General features: G+C 40.2%; 1 protein-coding gene across 9 annotated transcripts in view; it reads right to left on the bottom strand.

Annotated features, from left to right (window-relative positions):
• Window positions 1-5,116: 5,116 nt before the first annotated feature.
• FOXJ3 (forkhead box J3) overlaps window positions 5,117-24,356 on the bottom strand; it is a 130,839-nt gene continuing 111,599 nt past the window's right edge. For all 9 annotated transcript variants that reach the window (XM_073791271.1, XM_019938004.3, XM_019938008.3 and 6 more), the window contains 3 exons: window positions 24,131-24,322; window positions 8,403-8,510; window positions 5,117-8,099 (listed from right to left, as the gene is read on the bottom strand). In XM_073791271.1, the coding sequence (XP_073647372.1) occupies window positions 7,984-8,099; window positions 8,403-8,510; window positions 24,131-24,322 (416 nt within the window). In that variant the 3' untranslated portion in view covers window positions 5,117-7,983. The remainder of the gene's footprint in view (window positions 8,100-8,402; window positions 8,511-24,130; window positions 24,323-24,356) is intronic.

Genomic DNA, 24,356 nt, shown 5'->3' with positions numbered 1-24,356 from the left:
GGGGCTGTGGGTGGGCAGCCAGAGGAGGCTTTAAACACCAGGCTAAGGCATTTTGCCCTTCACCCGGTGACAGTGGGAAGCTAGGGGAAGACCATGAGAAGAGCTGTGATTTAGAAAGACCATCATGGCCCTTGGTGTTGGGAGCGGACTGTCTAGGTATGGCTGCTGCACTGGTCCAGGAGGGAAGGGGTGTGTTCCACCCCCAGCAGTACCCTGGGAGGGCCAGGGGTGATTGGAAGGATGGTGTGCTGGGGTATCCATGGGTCTTGGCGTGTGCAAGAGAAGCAAGGGAGGAGGGCAGACAGGGAAGGCAGATGGGTCCTTGGGACCAACAGCGTGCCAGGGCCCGTGCTGGCTGCTTCCATCTGACTTCTCATGGATGAGCCCATCAACACTTTAATCCCATTATACAGATGAGGAGGCTGAGGCTCAGAGAGAGCAACGTCTTGCCCAGATGGAACTTTAGGTTCTTTTGACTCCAGAGTTCGTGTTCTTTCCATTGCCTCATGTATTTTTCTGGGCTTTGACGCCTGCAGAAAACACGATCAGCCACAGGCCAGCAACTCACAATGGACCAGCTTCTGGTCTGGCCAGGAAGCTTTGCGGGGTGCAAGGAGGAGGGTAGGAGCTGCCTGGGGGCAGGAGCAGGTATAGATAGATCTGGGATCCAGTCCAAAGGGCCACAGTGGGGAGAAGCAGTGACAGCGGCCAGGCCAAGGATGTGATGAGAAAAGGGGAAGAATTCATCTGTATTGGATTTGCAGGGCCTAACCCTGAGTGTGCCTGGGAACCCGGCTCTATCCCAGGCAAATGTCTCTGGGGACGTGGGCTGCTGGGGAAGACTCGAGTGGCTAACAAGGTTAGGAAGGGAGGAGGAAGCCAGAACCTGCGTGGGGAGCCATCCCGCCCTCCCTGCCCTGGGCAGAATGCTTTGTCTCCTGTCTGCGGCTTACGATCACACACAGACACACTGAGGCACACAGACGCAATCATGCAGGCGACACAATCACATATCCAGGCACAGACACATGAGCACACCATCACAAGACACACAAGCACCAACATACAAGGTCTGGCTCACACACACGGAGGGCCTCGTGAGCACAATCGGAGTCACACAAGCACTCGCAGTTACCCTGACTTATAGGACCTACACCGCACCCCCCCACACCCAGTCAGAGTTCATGCACTCACACGTTCTCACATGGAACCAGAGGACCGTTCCCAGGAAGGCCTCTGCCTGTGGACGTCACTCAGGCATGGGAAGGGTGGGAAGTGCGCTCGGACGTCTTTATTGCCATTGTCTGGGACAGGAAGTTGCCTCTCTGACGTTCTGGGGGCTGCATCATGAGAGGGGTGGCCTTCACCCAGTGACATCAGCTCAGGCCCCATGCTAGGGTAGGGTGGGTTGGGATGGGTGTGGTGAATGGCCCTGAGGGAGATCAAGGGCAACTGGGGAGTGCTGTGGAAGAGGCCAAGGCCCTCAGTGGGAAGAGCAGACCGCAATAAGGCAGCTCTGGGTTCCCGTCCCCTTGCCAACCTCTCACTGATGGTGACCTGGGGCAAATGACTTCACCTCTCTGAGTGGCAATGTCCAGCAGTAAAAGGAGGATAATGACACCAACCTCCAAGGTAACTGGGAGTGCTAACTCAGATAATTGCTGTCAAGTACTGGGCACAGGGCCTGGCAAATAGTGGCAATAATCATCATGTTTGTGACGGCCCCGGGACTCGCTGTGTGAGCGTGTGTGGGCTCAGAGGCAGGGCTGGGAGGACAAGGGTAGATGCCCCGTGGCAAGGTGTGTGGCAGGCCCGGCCACTTGCCTAAACAAGACGTCAACTGGTCCCAGGAATGCAGAGCCTCAGGAAACTCAGATCTGGGGTTGATGGTGGGGTGACCTTCCCCACCCTAACCTCAGAGTAGGTGACAGTGGGCATCAGGAGGGCTGGGCCCAGGCAGCAGACTCAGAGGCCACTCTGCAGTGGGCCCCCCCCAGTATGTTTATCGCCGAGGACTAGAGGGCTCCTCGGCTCCCTCCAGCAAGCTCTGATGCGGGAGCAGAGTCTGAGGGCTGGCCACTGGGGTCCCTACCTGTCTGTAGGAGCTCCCAGCTCTGGGGGCTGCAGAGGAAGAGAACACAGCCCCTGTGGTAAAGGAAACCTTCCAAACAAGGAAAGGCACACAGCTGGCAGCCCTGCGCCCTCTGGCGGCCTCCGGTGCTCACTGCGGCCTCATGGCTTTGTTCTAAGGCTCCCCGTTCTTTGCCCTGTAAGGACTGACAGCACAGCGCACTGCAGTGTAGACACTGGGGCTGGATGTCCTGGGTTTGAAATCCTGGCTCTCCTGCTCCAGCTATTGTTACCTCTACCACTTACGAGCGGATGACCCTGGGCAGGTGACTTAATCTCTTTGTGGCTCAGATTTTTCCTTTGCAATAGGTTGATAACAATAGTATCCACCACACAGTTGTTTTGAAGGCGAAATCTGATAACCCACAAGTACTTAGAATAAGTAACGTGAAGTAACAAGGAATACATGGTGGCCGTCCTACTCTGGACTTCCAGGGTCAGCGTTGCTGAAGGCACAGCTTCAGGGCTGGGTCGAAGCAGCCTTGACCTGGGGTTAGACTCCGGCTCTGGTGCACTTACCAAATGTGTGCTTTGCACATGTTGACTAGTTGCTTATCATGTGAGGGAGACACACAGGGAGGTAAGTCCAAAATCCTCTGGAAAACCCTTTAGGAAGGCACCACACTGGGGAAAAACACACCATCTCAATAAGCCCAACATGGTCATTTTTCCTAATTCTTGGTTACAGTCTGTCTTTGAAGTAGCTGGCTTGCATCCAAGTGCAATGTTGTACAGAATGTGTATCTTTACCCACTGGAACGACACTCAGTGGTGAGACGCTCAGGCAGAGAGGCACCTGGAAGCAGACATCAGTTATGGTCTCAGGTTTGAATCTTCCAACTTGCACTCACTGAGGGGCACACGTTCATCACAGGTAGGTACTCTCACATTAAGATTTCCCTTCTTTCTCTTTTTGGCCAAGTGTGTCTAATTAAATTCCCATGCTTTGATTGAATGCATTCAGGATGCTGCTGCCTTGCGCCTTACCTCTCTAAAGCAGTTTGCTTTTCTGTAAGGCGGAGCAATAACTACAGTAACTATACTACAGCATCACCTTCTTGTGTAGATCAAGACAATGTGTGAGGAATTTTAAATTCCTGCCGGGAAGATGACTTTCTCCACTCCTCCCCTTCCCCCAAATTTCCCCTAACTAATGTATGACTTCGAGCAAGTCACTTTCCCCTCTGGGTCTCAATGTTCTCAACTGCAAAATGTGGGTGTTTTATAATATTAGATGATTTCAAAGGCCCCTCCCAGCTTGAAGCTTTCAAGATAGTTCTGTGATCCTAGGGCCTTTTGATGCGGTCAACCCTTCTATGAATGCTAACTGATGCTTACGTGGTTCTTCCAGGACTGCTCTGTCTGACTGGTAAGGGCACATCTATAAACAGCAGCCCTTAACACACTGCAACATGGTAAAGCCACAAGAATGAAACATGCATCTTTATGATCTTTTTCTCATTTGATCAGCACAAAGGTGCACTTTAGCTGTGCCTGAATCAGCACAAAGTGACCAGATCTAACCGTGCCCCCTACTACAGTCTTTCAGAGGCACTGATGGAAAAGCAGAGCTCCTCCAAGTCACACACACACACACACAGGATGGGTAGGCACTATCCCTGGGTGGAGCAAAAGGAAATGGGCTTTGGAGTCAGGCCCAGACTGAATGATCCCAGATCCTCCACTACCTATGAGAACTTAATTAAGGCAAGTTAATCTTTCTGAGCCTCAGTTTCCCATCGGTAAAATGGTTAAAAATAGGTTTTCCTGACAGTGTTGTATGGGTTAAGTTAGAAGTAGTGAGGGGTCCTGAGCAGGATTATGGGATTGGTGGGAATCTCTCCCCTTCCTGAGTGAGACAGACCGCAGCTTCAAGTCCACTTCCACCAGTGTCGTTGGTCTGCCCATTGGTAGCCTCTCTGAGCCTGTTTCCACAATCAGGTCGGGACACCAGCACTCATCCCAACTCCAGGGATTGCTGGTGCTTGGCTCTTAACTAGCAAACCGTCACTTCTTTGGCTTCAACCTCACCCTGCGCCCATGCTAATCTAGCTTCCATGCCTGGCTCAGAGCAGTGGTATAAATGGAAACACCTTCTCCCGTTGAGTCCTTTGAAAACTCAACTTAAAAAGCCCATGCCCACCCCAAGGCTTTCCTAAGCCAATGCCCTAGCCTCAGCATGACCTAACTGCTCACCAACAGAATCTTGCCTTGCCAGGGGGCATCTTCAGAGTAGCTTCCCTGGGCAAGTTCCCTGGGCTGGCATTTGCTCCCTGTCCTGGGTAAGTCTGTACCCCCTACAGCCAGGAACCGTGGCTTTTTCATCTCTAAATTTCTCATGGGAAGGGCTGACACAGTGTGGGCTCAGCAAATGTTAAGAAGCTCCACTTTCACCTTTTGGAAAGAGCACTCTGGGAAGGCAGTGCTGGGGGCAAGACTAGGGTCCAGGGTAGGGGTAGAGGGACCGGGGTGTTCCACTGGAAGTAACAGAGGATGGTGTAAAAAACATGACGTTGGAGTCAAATGCTCTGGATTCAAACCTTTGCTCTACCACTTACCAACAAAGGATGTGGGGAAGCCATTATACCTCTACTTGAGTTGTTCCCACATGTAAGCTGAGGATAACAATATCTACTTAGCACAGCATGTGGCACATACTGAGTACTTTTCATGTTCCAGATGCTGTTCTAAATGCCTTAATTAATTTAATCCCTCTACAACTCTAGGAGGTAGGTATTATTCTCATTTTATAGGCACTGTAAATGAGGAAAATGAAAGCTCAGACAAATGAAATAACTTCCTCAAGTTCACAGAGCAAGTGAGATGTTCAATAAACAGCAGCAATGACTGTTCTCAGGCAGCAGTACATGGGACACAACCTCTGAGACCCCAAGGAATGACTAACTCCAGGCTTTCTGCTTCTGGACTAGCTCCAATCTTGTTCCCTCAACTGCAGCAAATGACACAGACCAATTGGTGTTGTAAATAGAGTTAACATAATATATTTATTTTAAGTGCCATTCATGCATATCACTTCTGGCAGCAACAATCCTAATGACACTTGGGATATTTCTTTACAGCACTAAACAGTTACAAAGAATGGGTGCCGTTCATCATAGAGGCAAAATATGAAATCGTGCAATAGCAAAACTGTAGAAACATTAAAACACTGACTGTCCAACAGCAGTACAGAGAGCAGATTGTGTCTGCACAAAAAGCCAATGCATTTTCATCACATATATACAATATAGATATGTACACATCACCCTCTGAATGAACAATATCAAAATACTCTATTCCATTTGAAATAATCCCCAGATTGATTCCCTCCCACTTCAAAGGACATCTGAGAGACATGTATTTACAAGAACATACATGAATACATTTACATTTCAAACACTGCCACAAATGCCAGTCGGATTATTCTCCTGGACAGAGTACCCCCATTTGATTACATGCATTTAGGATTCGTTTCCCCAAAAGTCTTCAGTCAATTTAAGTCCAAGACAGAACTGCTCTGCATTTACAACTACCAACTGAGATGGCCACTAGAGGGATGCTCTGCACCTCACTAGGGAGCCTTGTCTGGCTGGAGCCCGTGAGAAAGCCTGTCCCGGGCTCCCTGGCCACATGAATCACTAGTGTGGGATGGGTCTGGATGGAGGCTCTGCCTCCAGGGCCATTCATGGTAAGTTTAAATTCTCACAAAAATATTGATCACTGCAAATCAGTAAATGATTACCAAATGGGAAATTAGCTTCACACAATTTGTAACATCTTCATCAGCGGTTTCTACTTGAATAACTCAGTATAAGCTACTGCATTCTAACACCCAAATTGTTTAAAGTGCACACTGCTACCCATACAATTTATAGTTTCAAAACAGCTATTTTGGTATCTAGAGAACTGTGACTTGAGCAGACTACTGAGAATCACCCCCTTTTTTCCAAGCTTTTACTCTGCAGGCTGCTATCTCATCTTGATTGGCTGCCTTTCCAGAATCCTCTGATTTTTACTGATCCAAGGGGCTGGAACTGAGTTTCCTTTTTCATGCCAAGCAGGATCCAAACAACAGGAATATAAAGCCCTTCCCTCCTCCCCAACCTCACCAGCCTTTACCATGGCTGGCTTCCCAGTGATTCATTCAAGGCAACACTCCACTAAAAAAAATACCCAAAGACGTTCGCAAACACTCTCACATACACACACAGAGAAACAAAGGTGTTTGTTTAGTTCAAGTAGAGATTACTCAACCACAGAATCAGTAAGGGTAATTAAAGTGACTTAATAAGCATGGCTGATAGAGACTAGAGATGCTAAAAGGCAACCAGTGAGCAGTTAGTACTCCTTGATTTGATGGAACATCGTTTCCCCATTAGAACTGAAAAATTCTGCTTTTTTTTTCTGGTCTAAAGAACCAATTCAAAATCTATTCATTAAAAAAAGAAATCTCATTTCTCTTAGTTTCATTACAAAACTAAGACAATCAATCCATGCAAAGTAACTGTGAAATAAAACAAAACAAAAAACAAACAACTAATAAAAACCCCTAAGAGGCAGGCTGCATTTCAAAGAAAGGAACCAAACGTCATGCATACACAGACACACAGGACAACAGAAACAGCAGGCCACTCGACAGTAACTGCACTGAAGACGGAGGCAAATAAAATCCATGTGTGGCTCTACCCTCCTTTCAGTGCTTCCTAAATGGAAAGAGAATGAGGGGGAAACTTGCTATACAAACACTGCCCTGCTGTCCCGTTGCCCAAATGAACTCTGATTCAAATTCCAGAAAATCCTACTTAGCAAATAAGTCTCAATTAGCAGGAATGCAAAGATAGAGAATATACTCACATGGCAGGAGTAATGATAAAGAGAATGACACAATCTCTCTCTGATTGTCTTGTCTGTAAACTCTTATCAAGAAAAATAATTCTGTGCTTTCAGACACTGCATTTCTCCTTAATGAACCCAAGAGGAGCTGAGCATTCACAGAAGATAGCAATAAATATTAAAATAACACTTTTGAATAATAAATACATAAGTGAATGTGGAGACATTGATTTGTTTCAAAAGCCAAGCAGTGCCCAGCTTCTAATCAAACACATTGAATACTGGCATACAATGCAGACTTAGAAAACCAGATGCTGACACGGTGCAACATGAACTCTAGAATCCCCCAGGCATCAAAAAAACATTGGTCAGTCCTTCATGCTGCTCAGGAACAACATGCCCCTTTGGACTGTTTGGAGAGTATCAAATTCTGGGTTCTCTGGCTTACTGAGTAGAACTCAATACTCACATTTCCGAAAAAGATTAAATAAGGGGAACTGGGCTTTGAAAAAATCTATTTCCTTTCAGTTGCCTACATCAGTTAAAAGCATCCTGCCGAAAATAGCCTAACAAGGAATAAAAACTCACAGTAACTTTTCTTTTCAAGACATAATAATCCAATTAGAAAAAATTGAAGCCTTTCAATAATTTTTGTACATGTATTTACATATATGCATCTATAAACTGCTTGCAGCAAAATAGGCTCTGTCTGAAAAATCAGTCTGGCACTTGTGGTCAACATCAAACTGACACAAATATGCAAAAGCCGTTCAAATCACACAACAATTAGGAGCTACATAGGGCAGCTGGCAGGGAGACAAACATGTAGTACTTGTCTGGGTCAGATAAAAGCAGTAAGTTATCCAGCTAAAATCTTTTTGATTGTCTTCAAAAAAAATTTCAATAACATTGGTAAAATGATTAGAAACTTTATTTTCTCAACTGGATTCTCTCAAACCTTTCCCTTCACTGCACAGAAAGGTAACGCTTGGGTCTGTCTGGTGCCTTAAGAAACAAGCTCTACACAATCGAATCCCAATCAAAGTCATCCTGGATGTCATCTGGAGGCAGAGAGCGCCGCATCTGGAAGGCTTGGGAAGGCATCATGTGCTGCTGGTTCATGGCTCCGTGATGGCCTGGAAGGAAGGAGGCAATGTCAGCAGTGACTTGGGAGAGGACAAAGGAAGAAAGAAACACACACCTATTGAACACTTCCTATGTGTGCCAGGAACTCAGCGCATATGCTCTCACTTACCCACCCAGAAGCCTCTACAAGGTGGCTCTTCTGATCCTCATCTTACAGGTATTCTGCACCCCACCCCTCTGAAACAGGGAGTTCACCCGCTCCTGAGGCAGCCTCCTTCCCTGTCGGGGCAGCTAAAGCCTTTTTCAATATTAAACTCCAAGTACCAACCCCAACACACCACACCCCAAATCACCTGCAATTGTTGTTCCTGGAGTGCTGAGTGCCTGCGGGATGTGAGGATAACCAGGGGGAGGCATCACTGAAGGAGCGAGATTTTGCCTGGAGTCTATGTACAAATTTCCTGATCAGATTGTGAAGAAGACAGAAGGAAAACATAGTACCGTTAAGTAAAGCAAATCAAACATAAAAATCTTAATAGAACTGTTACCTAAAACTAAATTAAGCTGGTAAAGTGAGGAAGGAAAGGGAAGGAAAGATCACTCCTTTTAGATGCTACAACTCTGCCAAAGGTGGTGCTGGATTTTCAAACATGGTGCCAGGCTGGGTGTGAGTACACTGGTACTAATTCTGGCACTGCCTCTAACTCTCTGGAAGCTCGTAGGTAAGTTATGTCTGTTGTTGTTACATACCTCATTATAGTTCAAAAGCATTTTCATATCCCATTACTTCATCTGAGTCTCCCCCTAGACCCACAGTGAAGGCAAGACAGGGATTACCCCCATTTTATGGATGAGGCAACAGAGGCTCAGAAGGCTGAGGAGATTTGCCCAAAGACACATCAGTTTGACAGGGCCTAGGGCTAGAATTCAGTTCTCCTAACTCATGGGCTCTTTCCAGTAATGGTTGTCTCTATTGCCCTGATTTTCGCATCCTTAAAGCAGACCTAAGTGTGCCCTAGCTGATTAACAAAGTGACTGGAGGCACAAAGTGACAGGAAAGATTTGCATAAAGTAAAAGAGCTATATCAAAGGTGATTAAAAACATATTATTTAGAAGATGTGTAGATGGGAAACACAGATCTCATTCAAATAGCATTTCAGAAGGTTCTTAAGTTAATATGCTTTCACTGACAGCAGCCATCAAGTATAATAGCTCCAGAATGTCAATTATATTGCATCCTAATGCAAAATAGAAAGGGAGGGGAGGAAACATCATGCAACCTCCCACAATAACTCCTGGGGAAGAACCACCGTAACACTGGTTTATATTATATGAAACATCCAGAATTCTGGAAAGGCTATTTCCCTAAGGTATTCTAGTGTTTCACACAAACTATACTTGCATTCCAGGAATGCTGTAATCAAACTAGAAAACAGCAATCATTTTCCCAGAGGAAACTAGAAAGGGAAGAAAAATCTCCGTTTTATATTCATGGTAGGGCACACTATATTTGGCTGCTCACAAGTTTCCACCTGCCACTGGAAAGTCAGACTGTCCAAGTGTGAGACAGCCTCAGAGATAATCTAATCCAGCCCTACTTCTGTTCATGTAGGTGAGGAAATGAGACGAGAGAAAATGAGAAAGAACCAGGAACAGAACCCAAGAGTTCTGACTTCCAGCCACTGCCTCCCAAGATAACATGTCTTTTTAGAGTAAAGTTTAAAGTCAGAACTGATCTCTCTGACCAATTTACCACACTGAAGATTTAGGAAGAAAAGAAGAGAAAAGTTATACTAATAAAAGTTATACTAAGTTACAGCTCTAGTATATTTGTGCAGGAGAAAAAATGTGATCGGCCTTCACGTTCGTGGCTGATGTACCTTTTAAAGGTTGCATCCGGCTAGAGGGGCTGCCCTCCTCTGAGTAATATGGTCATTCACTTACGAACAACATCCCAGCCTCCATCCTGCAAAATCTTAGCTCTCTTTCTACTTATCCTTAACAACTCAAGTCATAAGACAAAACCTAATTTTTATTGGAGATTAAATTAATCTGTTTTTATATATTTTTTTTTCATTTCTCTTTTTTTTGGCTTAGTAATTCTTACCTTAAAGGAGGAGACAGGTGAGAATTAGAGAATTATGGAAATAAACAAGATTAAGGGAATAAACAGACACCCACATTAAACAAATGGCCTTAACTTTTTGAAACTTGTCACATTCATAAGATTTTATTTTCATATAGAGATTCTCATTACTCCTCATTTTTTCCCCATGTTCTCATTACAGATTGAACAATGAGAGTCTACTTGGACTTTTTAAGCAAGAAATTAACTTATAATGCAGTTTCAAAGATGTCTGAGATCCTATAACATTTAGAATGTAGTTATGAGAATTTATAAATCTATACTGTGCTGTACACCTAAAACTAATATAATATTGCAAATCAACTATACTTCAATAAAAATCTAATCACACAACATATTTCTTGAAAGTAGACTGTTGTTGAATGACCATTCATTCATTCAAGAAGTATTTGTGCTAGGCACAGCTCTATGCACTAGAAATACATAAATAAAGAAACAAACTCCCTGTCTTTTTGGAGCTGGTTCTCAGGGGATTGGGAGGGGTGAAGACGGGAGGGAGGAAAATAAAGTAAATTATATAGTATGTTATACACGCTACAGAGAAAAATAAAGCAGGGAGAGGGGAAAAGGAGAGCTGAGTAGGTGCCATTTAAGTAGGATGGTCAGGGAAGGTATCACTGTAGTAGGTGCTTTTTTACGGAAAAACTTGAGTCATGTGTCTATCTGGGGAAGCTCACTCAAGATAGAGGAAAGAGCAAGTACAAAGGCCCTGAGGTAGGGGGAGGGGAGGGGAAGGGAAAAAGAGACAAGGTCAGAGAGTAATGGGGGACCAGACTCTGTAGGGCCATATAGGCCACAGTAAGGTCTTTGGTTTTTACTGAGAAAAACGGACACTAATAAAGGGTTTTGAGCAGAGAAATGATCAGACTTCTCTGTCATATAGAATCCCACTTATCCTGCAAAGTCCAGCTGAAATGTGTCATCTTGTATGAAGCTTTTCTTTCTCCCTAGGACAAGTAAGCCCCTTTCTCTTATTCCCATTGCCCTGTGGTAGAAATGTAGTCCTCATAATACTGTATTTGATAGACTTGTCTCACCTATCAGGCTGTGAGCTTCTTGAAATTAGGGATTATTCTAGAGTCACCTCATTATTCCTAGTCCCCACTATGTAGTCAGGCACAGGAAAGGTGTAAATAAATGTTTGCTGAATTAATGCACTTCTACTTGTATTTAATGACCTTTAAGCAGAGCATCAAATTAAGAACAGCACAACTAGAGGACTTAAACATTACTGGAGGATTTAAACATTTTGGGCAAGACAAATTGTAAATACAGGTAAAATGATTTAGGAAGAAGAGGGAATACACTGTGTACTACAACATCTTTTTCTCCTTCCCCCTTCCACACTAACACATTACAACACTAGTTTCTGGCATCTCTAAGGAGGCCAAAGAGGTATTTACCAAAAGGGGAGTCTTGAAGACAGACGGGACAGGGAAAGTTTGAAGGATATGGAAAGGCTGTATTCTGGGAGTCAAGACCTATATCTAAATGAACTTTGTAATTTCAGGCAAGTCACTTTCTCTCTTTGGATCAGTTTCCTTACCTGTTAAATAAAAGGATAACAGCTTTAACAGCTCTCTGAAGTCCCCTCTTACACTACATTTCTAAGAAAATGTGGTAAAGAATTATTGGGTGGTAGAGATAAGAGAAATGAGATATCTGAATAAATGTGAAACACAGGGATGCAAGAAGGAGAATAAAAGAATGACAGAAAGTGGCTAGGACTTAAAACAAATGGAAGCAGGCTGGCATGTAAAAAACCTGAACATGGGACTTCCCTGGTGGCGCAGTGATTAAGAATCTGCTTGCCAATGCAGGGGACATGGGTTCAAGCCCTGGTCTGGGAAGATCCCACATGCAGAGAAGTAACCAAGCCTGTGTGCCACAACTACTGAGCCTGCGCTCTACAGCCCGTGAGCCACAACTACTGAGCCCACGTGCCAAAACTACTGAAGCCCACGTGCCCAGAGCCTGTGCTCTGCAACAAGAGAAGCCACCGCAATGAGAAGCCCAAGCACTGCAACAAAGAGTAGCCCCCGCTCACTGCAACTAGAAAAAGCCAGTGTGCAGCAACAAAGATCCAATGCAGCCAAAAATTTTTTAAAAAATTTTAGTTAAAAACAAACAAACAAATAAAACCCCTGAATGTTTGTGAAAAGACATCAGCAGGCATGAGGTGATAGATACTTAACACCAGAGCTGATCACACAAAGTGTTGACAAAGGTCAACATGGCTTGGCAGGCCAGGGCTCGCTAAAGTTCTTTTGACTCAGAAGGGAAAGACTAAAGGGGAAGGAAATTGGGAGACAAATAAACACTGAGGGAAAACTACAGGTCTTCTGCATCTAATAGGCTATGAATGGAGTAGCACTGAGAATCAAGGAGGAGCTGGGGGGACCCTAGAGGGAAAGGAAGTGCTGGCAACAAAAGGGAAAGATGGCAGAAAAAATTAAGAGAATCATAAAAACCAGAACCAAATAATCAAGGTCAAGGATCAAGCAGAGATGACCACAGAGGTCTACTAACAAAGGGCTTTAGGGGAATAACCCAGGATCTCAGTCTAGAGAGAATCTAGAAGAGATGCCTGGCCACTCTGACAGAGGACAGCAGCAGATGGAAAGTGCTTTTTCCATGACCAAGAGTACCCAGTTCCAAAATCAAAAGGTACTTTTGGACCTTTCTTAGAGATTTAGGCCACAAACTTGAAGAAAGTCTTGTTTCATCCTACAGCTTTGAAATTGCAGAAAGGGGAGCTACTGGCAAGCATGTACAATGGCCTTCTGAAATGGCCTTAAGACTGACCCACATCTTCTACCTGTCTTTCCTAGAATTCCCTGATCTGAAGGCAACGATCTGAGCAACACAGGGGCTCACCCCCAAACACACATGCATACTGATGTACATATAAACTACTCAAATTCACTTAGTACTTTTAAGGTTGACTGAAATGGTTTAAGGTGATTTGGAAAAGAGAATGTGGCAGCACTTAGAAGGGACAATTTTTGTTGAACAGGGAAAGAAAGGAAGAGAGGAGAACGAAGAAACAATGGACAAAGTATGGTACACCTGGTCTAGGACTTCAAGCAAGCTAGAAAAGTAAGTGATGTATCCTGAAAGGGACAAGTTATAGGCTTAGAACCTATCAGAGGACCAAAGATAAGCTGTCCACATAGAAGAATAGATTAAAAAGATGGAATGGAAGAAGACAAATAAGTAAAAATACATGCCAACATCAACAGTCAAAAACAACCAAAAACAGTAACAAAATCCTGCAAACCCTTGGGAAGAGGAAGAATCTGATTTCCACAGGTATCACATTAATAGATTCAAGTGTATAGTTTTCAACAACAACAAAAAAAATCACAAGGCATAAAAATAAACAGGAAAGTATGACCCATTCAAAGCAAAAACAAATCCACAGAAACCGTCCTTGAAAAAAAATCCTAATGGCAGATCTACTATACAAAGATTTTAAAACAACTTTACAGATGTTCAAAGACTAAAGGAAGAGGTGGAGAAAATTAAGAAAGCAATGCATAAACACAATGAAATATCAACTAAGAGACAGAAAACATAAAAAGAAACCAAAAAGAAATTCTGGAACTGAAAAGTACAATAACTGAAATTAAAAATTCACCTAAGGGACTCAAAGAAGAGAAGGCAGAAGAAAGAATCAGCAAATGTGAAGATAGGATAGGACAATGGAAATTATCAAGGCTGATTAACAGAAAGAAAAAAGACTGAAGAAAAGCAAACAGAGCCAAAGGGACCTATGAGACACTATCAAGCAGACCAATTATGCATTGTGGGAGTCCTAGAAGAGAGAGAAGAGGGGCCCGAAAGAATATCTGAACAAATAAGAGCTGAAAACTTCCCAAATTTGATGAAACACAGGAATATAAACATCCAAGAAACTCAGCGAACTCCAGGTAAGATGAAGTCAAAGGGACCCACACCAAGACAGATTATCATCACATTTTCAAAAGCCAAAGATATAGAGAGAATCCTGAAAGCAGCAAGAGAGAAGTGACTTGTCACATATAAGGGATCCTCAATAAGACTATAAGCAGATTTCTCATCAGAAATTTTACAGGCCAGAGGTAGTGGGCCAATCTATCCAAAGTGCTAAAAGAAAAGTGTCAACAAAGAATCCTATACCTGGTAAAAGTGTCCTTTCAAGAGTGAGAGAGAAATTAAGACATTCCCAGATAAATAAAAGCTAATAGAGTTTGTTACTGTTAGACCTGCCCCGGAAGATAATGCTCAAGAGAGTCCTGCAGGAAGAAATGAAAGGACACTACACAGTAACACAAAGCCGTATGAAAAAAGTAAAGATCTCAATGAAGGTAAATACGTGGGCAATTATAGAGACAGCATTAGCATAACAATGATTTTTAACTCCACTTTTTGTTCTATACATGATTTAAGAGGCTAAAATGTTTTCTAAAAACTATTAGTATAAAAGCTCATATTATTGTAACTTTGGCTTGTAACTTCACATATTGTTGTCTACATGATTTAAGAGATTTAATGCATTTGAAATAATTATTAGTATATGTTTTGGGCCACACAATGTAGAAAAATGTAATTTTGAGACATCAACAACCAAAAGAGGTGGAGGTGGAGCCGAAAAGGAGCAGAGTTTTTGCATGTTATAGAAGTTACATTGGTATAAATTCAAATTAGAGTGTAGTAAGTTTAGGATGTTAAATGCAATCCCCAAGGTAACCACAAAGAGCTACAGAACATACACAAGAAGAAATGAGAAAGGAATTTCAACATTTCACTACAAAAAATCAACTAAACACAAACGAAGACAGTAATGCAGGAAATAAGGGACAAAAAAGCTACAAGCCACAGCAAAAAAATAGCAAAACACAGAATTCACTCCTTACCAGTAATTCTTTTAAATATAAATGGATTAAACCCTCCAATCAAAAGACAGAATTGGCAGAACTGGATAAGAACACATGATCCAACCATATGCTGACTATAGAAGACTCACTTTCTGATCCAAAGACACAAACAGATTGAAAGTGAAAGGATGAAAAAAGATACTCCATGCAAATAGTAACCAAAGGAGAACAGGGATTGTCGTACTAATATCAGACAAAATAGACTTTAAATCAAAAAATGTTACAAGAGATGTCTTGTGAAGTCCTACTTCTTGTAAAGAAGGACATTATATATCAACAAAAGGTGCAATACAGCAAGAAGACAGAACAATTACAAACATTTATGCACCTAATAACATACTGCAAAACATATGAAGCAAAAACTGACAGAACTGAAAGGAGAAATAAACAGCTCTACCATTACTGTTGCAGACTTAAATACCCACTATCTCAATAATGGATAGAGTAACCAGACAGAAGATAAGCAAATAGAGGATTTAACACAATAAATCAACCCGATCTAACAGGCATATATAGAACATTCTACCCAACAACAACAGCATACACATTCTTCTCAAGTGCACATGGGACATTTTCCAGAACAGACCATATGTTAGGCTACAAATCAAGTCTCAATAGATTTTAAGTGATAGGTACCATATAAAGTATCTTCTCTGACCACAGCAGGATGAAGTTAGAAATCAAAAACAGAAGTAAAAATGGAAAATTATCAGATTTGTGGAAATTAAACAACACACACTTAACCAATGGATTAAAGAAGAAATTACAAGGGGAATTAAAACATACTTAGAGATGAAGGAAAACAAAAATACAACATACCAAAGCTTACAGGAAACAGCAAAAGCAGTGTTAAGGGGGAAATTTATAGCTATAAAGACTTACATTAAAAAACAGACCTAAAAAAGAAGAAGAAACCAAACCCAAAGCTAACAGAAAGGAAGAAATAATAAAGATTAGAGCAGACATAAATGAAACAGAGAACATAAAAACATTAGAGAAAAATCTTTAACACCAAAAGTTGTTCTTTGAAAAAAAAACAACAAAGTTGACAAACCTTTAACTAAATGGACTAAGAAAAAAAGGACTCAAATTACTAAAATGAGAATTTAAAGTGGTGACATTACTATTGATTCTACAGAAATAAAAAGGATAAGAGAGTTCTTTGAACAACTGTATACCAACAAACTGGACAACTCAGATGAAACAGACAAATTCCTAGAAACACAAAATCAACACAGACTGAATCATGAAGAAAGACAAAAATCTGAATAGACCTATAACGAGTAAGAAGATTGAATACTTAATCAAAAGTTTCCTGTGCAAAGAAAATCCCTGGATCTGATGGCTTCATGGGTGAATTCTACCAAACATTTAAAGAAGAACTAAAACTACAGACCAATATCCCTTATGAACCTTGATGCAAAAATTCTCAAGACAATAGCAAAATGAATTCAATAACATGACAGAAGGATTATGCACACCATGCATGACCAAGTGAGATTTATTCCTGGAATACAAGAACAGTTCAACATATGAAAACTGACCAGTGCAATATACCACATTAACATAATGAAGGGGATAAAAACCCACATGATCATCTCAACCGACACAGAAAAAGTATTTGACAAAAGTCAACACATTTCATGATAAAAACACTCAACAAATTAGGAATAGAAGGAAACTACTTCAACATAACAAAAGCCATGTATGAAAATCCCATAGTGAACATCATATTCAGTGGTGAAAGACTGAAAGCTTTTCCTCTAAGATCAGGAACAAAGCAAAGATGTCCACTTTCACCACTTCTATTCAACACAGTACTGGAAGTCCTAGCCAGAGCAATCAGGCAAGAAAGAGAAACAAAAGGCATCCAAACTAAAAATGGAGAAGTAAATTTATCTCTGTTCACAGATATAATCTCATACATAAAAATCCCTAAAGATTACACACAGAAAAACTGTTAGAATAAATGAATTCAGCAAAGTAGTAGGATACAAAGTCAACATGCAAAATTCAGTCACATTTCTATATACAAACAATGAACAATCTGAAAAGGAAATTACAAAACCAATTCCATTTTTCACTGAGATCAAAAAGAATAAACTACTTAGGAATAAATTAATTACAGATGAAAAACTTGTACAATGAAAACTAAAAAACATTGCTGAAGAGATTAAAGAAGACATAAATAAATAGAAATGCATCTCATGTTCATGGACTGCAAGAAAATATTGTTAAGATGTCAAAGCAATCTACAGATTCAATGTAATCCATATAAAAAATCTCAATGACAGAGAAGGAAAAGACCTATAATAACGAACCCAAAACAATTTAGAAAATGGGAATAGGAACATACATATCGATAATTACCTTAAATGTAAATGGACTAAATGCTCCCACCAAAAGACACAGATTAGCTGAATGGATACAAAAACAAGACCCTTATATATGCTGTCTACAAGAGACCCACTTCAGACCTAGAGACACATACAGACTGAAAGTAAGGGGATGGAAAAAGATATTCCATGCAAATGGAAACCAAAAGAAAGCTGGAGTAGCAATTCTCATATCAGACAAAATAGACTTTAAAATAAGGACTATTAAAAGAGACAAAGAAGGACACTACATAATGATCAAGGGATCGATCCAAGAAGAAGATATAACAATTGTAAATATTTATGCACCCAACATAGGAGCACCTCAATACATAAGGCAAATACTAACAGCCATAAAAGGGGAAATCGACAGTAACACATTCATAGTAGGGGACTTAAACACCCCACTTTCACCCATGAACAGATCATCCAAAATAAAAATAAATAAGGAAACACAAGCTTTAAATGATACATTAAACAAGATGGACTTAATTGATATTTCTAGGACACTCCATCCAAAAACAACAGAATACACATTTTTCTCAAGTGCTCATGGAACATTCTCCAGGATAGATCATATCTTGGGTCACAAATCAAGCCTTGGTAAATTTAAGAAAATTGAAATTGTATCAAGTATCTTTTCTGACCACAATGCCATGAGACTAGATATCAATTACAGGAAAAGATCTGTAAAAAATACAAACACATGGAGGCTAAACAATACACTACTTAATAATGAAGTGATCACTGAAGAAATCAAAGAGGAAATCAAAAAATACCTAGAAACAAATGACAATGGAGACACAACGACCCAAAACCTATGGGATGCAGCAAAAGCAGTTCTAAGGGGGAAGTTTATAGCAATACAAGCCCACCTTAAGAAGCAGGAAACATCTCGAATAAACAACCTAACCTTGCACCTCAAGCAATTAGAGAAAGAAGAACAAAAAAACCCCAAAGCTAGCAGAAGGAAAGAAATCATAAAAATCAGATCAGAAATAAATGAAAAAGAAATGAAGGAAACAGTAGCAAAGGTCAATAAAACTAAAAGCTGGTTCTTTGAGAAGATAAACAAAATAGAAAAACCACTAGCCAGACTCATCAAGAATAAAAGGGAGAAGACTCAAATCAATAGAATTAGAAATGAAAAAGGAGAGGTAACAACTGACACTGCAGAAATAAGAAAGATCATGAGAGACTACTACAAGCAACTCTATGCCAATAAAATGGACAATCTGGAAGAAATGGACAAATTCTTAGAAATGCACAACCTGCCAAGACTGAATCAGGAAGAAATAGAAAATATGAACAGACCAATCACAAGCACTGAAATTGAACCTGTGATTAAAAATCTTCCAACAAACAAAAGCCCAGGACCAGATGGCTTCACAGGCGAATTCTATCAAACATTTAGAGAAGAGCTAACACGTATCCTTCTCAAACTCTTCCAAAATATAGCAGAGGGAGGAACACTCCCAAATCCCTTCTACAAGGCCACCATCACCTTGATACCAAAATCAGACAAGGATGTCACAAAGAAAGAAAACTACAGGCCAATATCACTGATGAACATAGATGCAAAAATCCTCAACAAAATACTAGCAAACAGAATCCAACAGCACATTAAAAGGATCATACACCATGACCAAGTGGGGTTTATTCCAGGAATGCAAGGATTCTTCAGTATACGCAAATCATCTCAATAGATGCAGAGAAAGCTTTTGACAAAATTCAACACCCATTTATGATAAAAACCCTGCAGAAAGTAGGCATAGAGGGAACTTTCCTCAACATAATAAAGGCCATATATGACAAGCCCACAGCAAACATCATCCTCAATGGTGAAAAACTGAAAGCATTTCCACTAAGATCAGGAACAAGACAAGGTTGCCCACTCTCACCACTCTTATTCAACATAGTTTTGGAAGTTTTAGCCACAGCAATCAGAGAAGAAAAGGAAATAAAAGGAATCCAAATCGGAAAAGAAGAAGTAAAGCTGTCACTGTTTGCAGATGACGTGATCCTATACATAGAGAATCCTAAAGATGCTACCAGAAAACTACTAGAGCTAATCAATGAATTTGGTAAAGTGGCAGGATACAAAATTAATGCACAGAAATCTCTGGCATCCCTATATACTAATGATGAAAAATCTGAAAGTGAAATCAAGAAAACACTCCCATTTACCACTGCAACAAAAAGAATAAAATATCTAGGAATAAACCTACCTAAGGAGACAAAAGACCTGTATGCAGAAAATTATAAGACACTCATGAAAGAAATTAAAGATGATACAAATAGATGGAGAGATATACCATGTTTTTGGATTGGAAGAATCAACATTGTGAAAATGACTCTACTACCCAAAGCAATCTACAGATTCAATGCAATCCCTATCAAACTACCACTGGCATTTTTCACAGAACTAGAACAAAAAATTTTGCAATTTGTATGGAAACACAAAAGACCCCGAATAGCCAAAGCAATCTTGAGAACGAAAAAAGGAACTGGAGGAATTAGGCTCCCTGACTTCAGACTATACTACAAAGCTACAGTTATCAAGACGGTATGGTACTGGCACAAAAACAGAAAGATAGATCAATGGAACAGGATAGAAAGCCCAGAGATAAACCCATGCACATATGGACACCTTATCTTTGATAAAGGTGGCAGGAATGTACAGTGGTGAAAGGACAGCCTCTTCAATAAGTGGTGCTGGGAAAACTGGACAGGTACATGTAAAAGTATGAGATTAGATCACTCCCTAACACCATACACAAAAATAAGCTCAAAATGGATTAAAGACCTAAATGTAAGGCCAGAGACTATCAAACTCTTAGAGGAAAACATAGGCAGACCACTCTATGACATAAGTCACAGCAAGATCCTTTCTGACCCACCTCCTAGAGTAATGGAAATAAAAACAAAAATAAACAACTGGGACCTAATGAAACTTCAACGCTTTTGCACAGCAAAGGAAACCATAAACAAGACCAAAAGACAACCCTCAGAATGGGAGGAAATATTTGCAAATGAAGCAACTGACAAAGGATCAATCTCCAAAATTTACAAGCAGCTCATGCAGCTTAATAACAAAAAAACAAACAACCCAATCCAAAAATGGGCAGAAGACCTAAACAGACATTTCTCCAAAGAAGATATACAGACTGCCAACAAACACATGAAAGAATGCTCAACATCATTAATCATTAGAGAAATGCAAATCCAAACTAGAATGAGATATCATCTCACACCAGTCAGAATGGCCATCATCAAAAAATCTACAAACAATAAATGCTGGAGAGGGTGTGGAGAAAAGGGAACACTCTTGCACTGCTGGTGGGAATGTGAATTGGTTCAGCCACTATGGAGAACAGTATGGAGGTTCCTTAAAAAACTACAAATAGAACTACCATATGACCCAGCAATCCCACTACTGGGTATATACCCTGAGAAAACCGAAATTCAAAAAGAGTCATGTACCAAAATGTTCATTGCAGATCTATTTACAATAGCCCAGAGATGGAAACAACCTAAGTGCCCATCATCGGATGAATGGATAAAGAAGATGTGGCACATATATACAATGGAATATTACTCAGCCATAAAAAGAAACGAAATTGAGCTATTTGTAATGAGGTGGATAGACCTAGAGTCTGTCATACAGAGTGAAGTAAGTCAGAAAGAAAAAGACAAATACCGTATGCTAACACATATATATGGAATTTAAGAAAAAAAAATGTCATGAAGAACCTAGGGGTAAGGCAGGAATAAAGACGCAGACCTCCTAGAGAACGGACTTGAGGTTATGGGGAGGGGGAAGGGTGAGCTGTGACAGGGCGAGAGAGAGTCGTGGACATATACACACTAACAAACGTAGTAAGGTAGATAGCTAGTGGGAAGCAGCCGCATGGCACAGGGATATTGGCTCGGTGCTTTGTGACAGCCTGGAGGGGTGAGATAGGGAGGGTGGGAGGGAGGGAGACGCAAGAGGGAAGACATATGGGAACATATGTTTATGTATGACTGATTCACTTTGTTGTAAAGCAGAAACTAACACACCATTGTAAAGCAATTATACCCCAATAAAGATGTTAAAAAAAAAAATCTCAATGACATTTTTTGCAAAAATAGAAAATCCCATCCTAAAATTCATATGGAAGCTCATGGGACTGTGAATAGCCAAAACTATCCTGAAAAAGAACAGCAAAGCTGGAAGACTCACACTTCCTGATTTCAAAACTTACTACAGAGCTAACTACAGTCAGACAGTGTACTGGCATAAAGACCAATGGAACAGAATAGAGAACCCAGCAATACATACATAGATAGTCAAAATGATTTTTAACAAGGTGTCAACACCATTCAATGGGGAAAAGACAGTCTTTCAAGAAATGGTAATAGGAAAATTGGATATCCACACACAAAAGAAACTGGACCCTTATATAACACCATATACAAAAATTCACTCAAAATGGGTCAGACTTACATGTAAGACCTAAAACTTTAAAACTCTTAGAAGAAAACAGAGGGCAAGAGCTTCATGACATTGAATTCCATAATGATTTCTTGGATACTATACCAAAGGCATACACAACAAAAGAAAAAAAAAAAAAAGACACTAACAACACAGTAAAAAAGAAAACAAAAGAATAGGAGAAAATATTTGCAAATCATATATCTGGTAAGGAGTTAATACCCAGAAATACAGAGAATTCCTAAAACTCAGCAGCAACAAAAACCCAATCAAGAAATGGGCAAAGCTATTAAAAAAAAAGAAAATAACAAATGTTGGTGAGGATAGAGAAAATGGAACCCTTATGACTGTTAGTGGAAATGTAAAATGGTACAGCTGCTGCGAAAAAGAGTATGATGGTTCCTCAAAAAATGAAACATAGAATTACCATAGGATCTAGCAATTCCACTTGAGTATATACCAAAATAATTGAAAGCAGGGTCTTGAAAATATCTGTACACTCATGCTCACAGCAACATTATTCACAATAGCTAAAACATGGCAGCAACCCAAGTGTTCATTAACAGATGAATGGATAAGCAAAATGTGGTATGTATTATATATACAATAGCCTTAAAAATAGCCTTATACATACATTCAGCCTTAAAAATGAAGAAAATTCTAACATATGCTACAATATGGATGAACCCTGAAGACATTATGCTAAGTGACAGCCACAAAAAGACAAACATTGTATGATTCCACTTATACGAGGTACTTAGAATAGTTAAAACTCAAGACACAAGAGGTAGAATGTTGGTTGCCACGGGCTGGTGAAGGGTTGAAATGGGTGGAGAGGTCTTGTTGAATAAGTATAGAGTATCTGCTTTACAAAAATGAAAAGAGTTACGGAGATGGATGGTGTTGATAATTGCACAACATTATGAATGTATTTAAATACCACTGAACTGCACACTTAAGGATGATTGGGACAGTGAATTTTATGTGTATTTTACCACAATAAAAATAAAGTTTTTGAAATTTATTTTAACAGGAACCAAAAAAGAAGTGACAAAAAGAGAGAGAGAGAGAGAGAGAGAGAGAGAGAGAGAGAGAGAGAGAGAACCTAAAGAGTTATTAAAAAAAAAAGTTTACTGGCTTAGTATCTGGCACATAGAGGGCATTCAATAAATTCAGTTAATACTAAGTACCTCCTATATATGCCAGGCATTGAATGAGGCTCTTCTATGAATATGATTTATGAAATGAATAAGTCACCAAAATCACACAACCACTGAGATTTTCAAGTTAGGTAAGCTATTCAAGTGGAAGAAGCAAAGATGGAAGGTTTCTTTTGTATCAAAAGACACAAATGAAGATTTCACAAAAAGGACTAGGGATCTTGAGAACTTAGAAAAACCAAGTATGTGAAATAATTTAGGATAATGACTGAAGGAAGCCACTCAGGATAGAAAAGAGAGCTTTTTAGCATCAACTCTAAAAACTAGACAATGTACAGAAAAGAAGTCAACTTGGAGATAAAGGCATCAAGAAATTAAAATGAAGAGAGAAAGAACTTGGATATTAAACACAGAATGTAAACTTGAGAAAACTGTAGGCTCTGCAATCAGAGTAAACGAGATGGCTACAAGGGTAAAAAGTAAAGGAAGAAAGTAAGATGAAAAAATACAAAGCACAAATTTTGAGTTCAGAGTAAAACATAAATGAGACTACCGTTACGTATACTCTTCATATACACTCTGAACTTTAATTTTTTTTAACATTCTTAGAAGATATATAAAGATATGTTGATTTTCATTGCAAGTCTATACAAATTTAAATTGGTAACACCTCATAACTATGTTCTTCTTAAAATTAAAATGTACATATCTTTAAGACATTTAATTCTTGTTTGGTAACTTGAAAGGTTAAAGTTCACAAAGGAAAGTCAATTATAAACAATAAAATAATCATGTAAATGAGAGAAAAACATACAGTCTCTTTTATCTCAATTTTTCTAAGATATATCTTAAATAAATTACTTGATTTCATTCATTTCTTAGAAATAAAAAGATATAAATGGATCACTACTATCATTAACAACGTATCAAGCAGCCCCAGACAGTTACTGAATTTCATATGAATGAGAAAAAGAGAAAATCAGGAAGATAATTAAATCCATACCTGTTCCAATGTGTTGGGAAGGTTTTGTTGGATGCATGGCACCATGACAGACATTCTGCTGAACATTACTCTGTGAGTGGATAAGGCCAGTTTGTGTAAAGAACTGATTAAGAGAAGAACAGAGATCAGCAAATTGAACCTGATCTAAAGACCAGTTCTTGAGATCTGCCTGTCTCATACTCTCCATCAAACCTATGAGGAAAGCATTAGAAATACAGTTAGCATG

The sequence above is a fragment of the Tursiops truncatus genome, chromosome 1 (assembly GCF_011762595.2).
Source record: "Tursiops truncatus isolate mTurTru1 chromosome 1, mTurTru1.mat.Y, whole genome shotgun sequence".
Lineage (NCBI taxonomy): Eukaryota > Metazoa > Chordata > Mammalia > Artiodactyla > Delphinidae > Tursiops > Tursiops truncatus.
The sequence above is the reverse complement of the archived record's forward strand: the minus strand, read 5'-3'. Positions and strand labels throughout refer to the sequence as shown.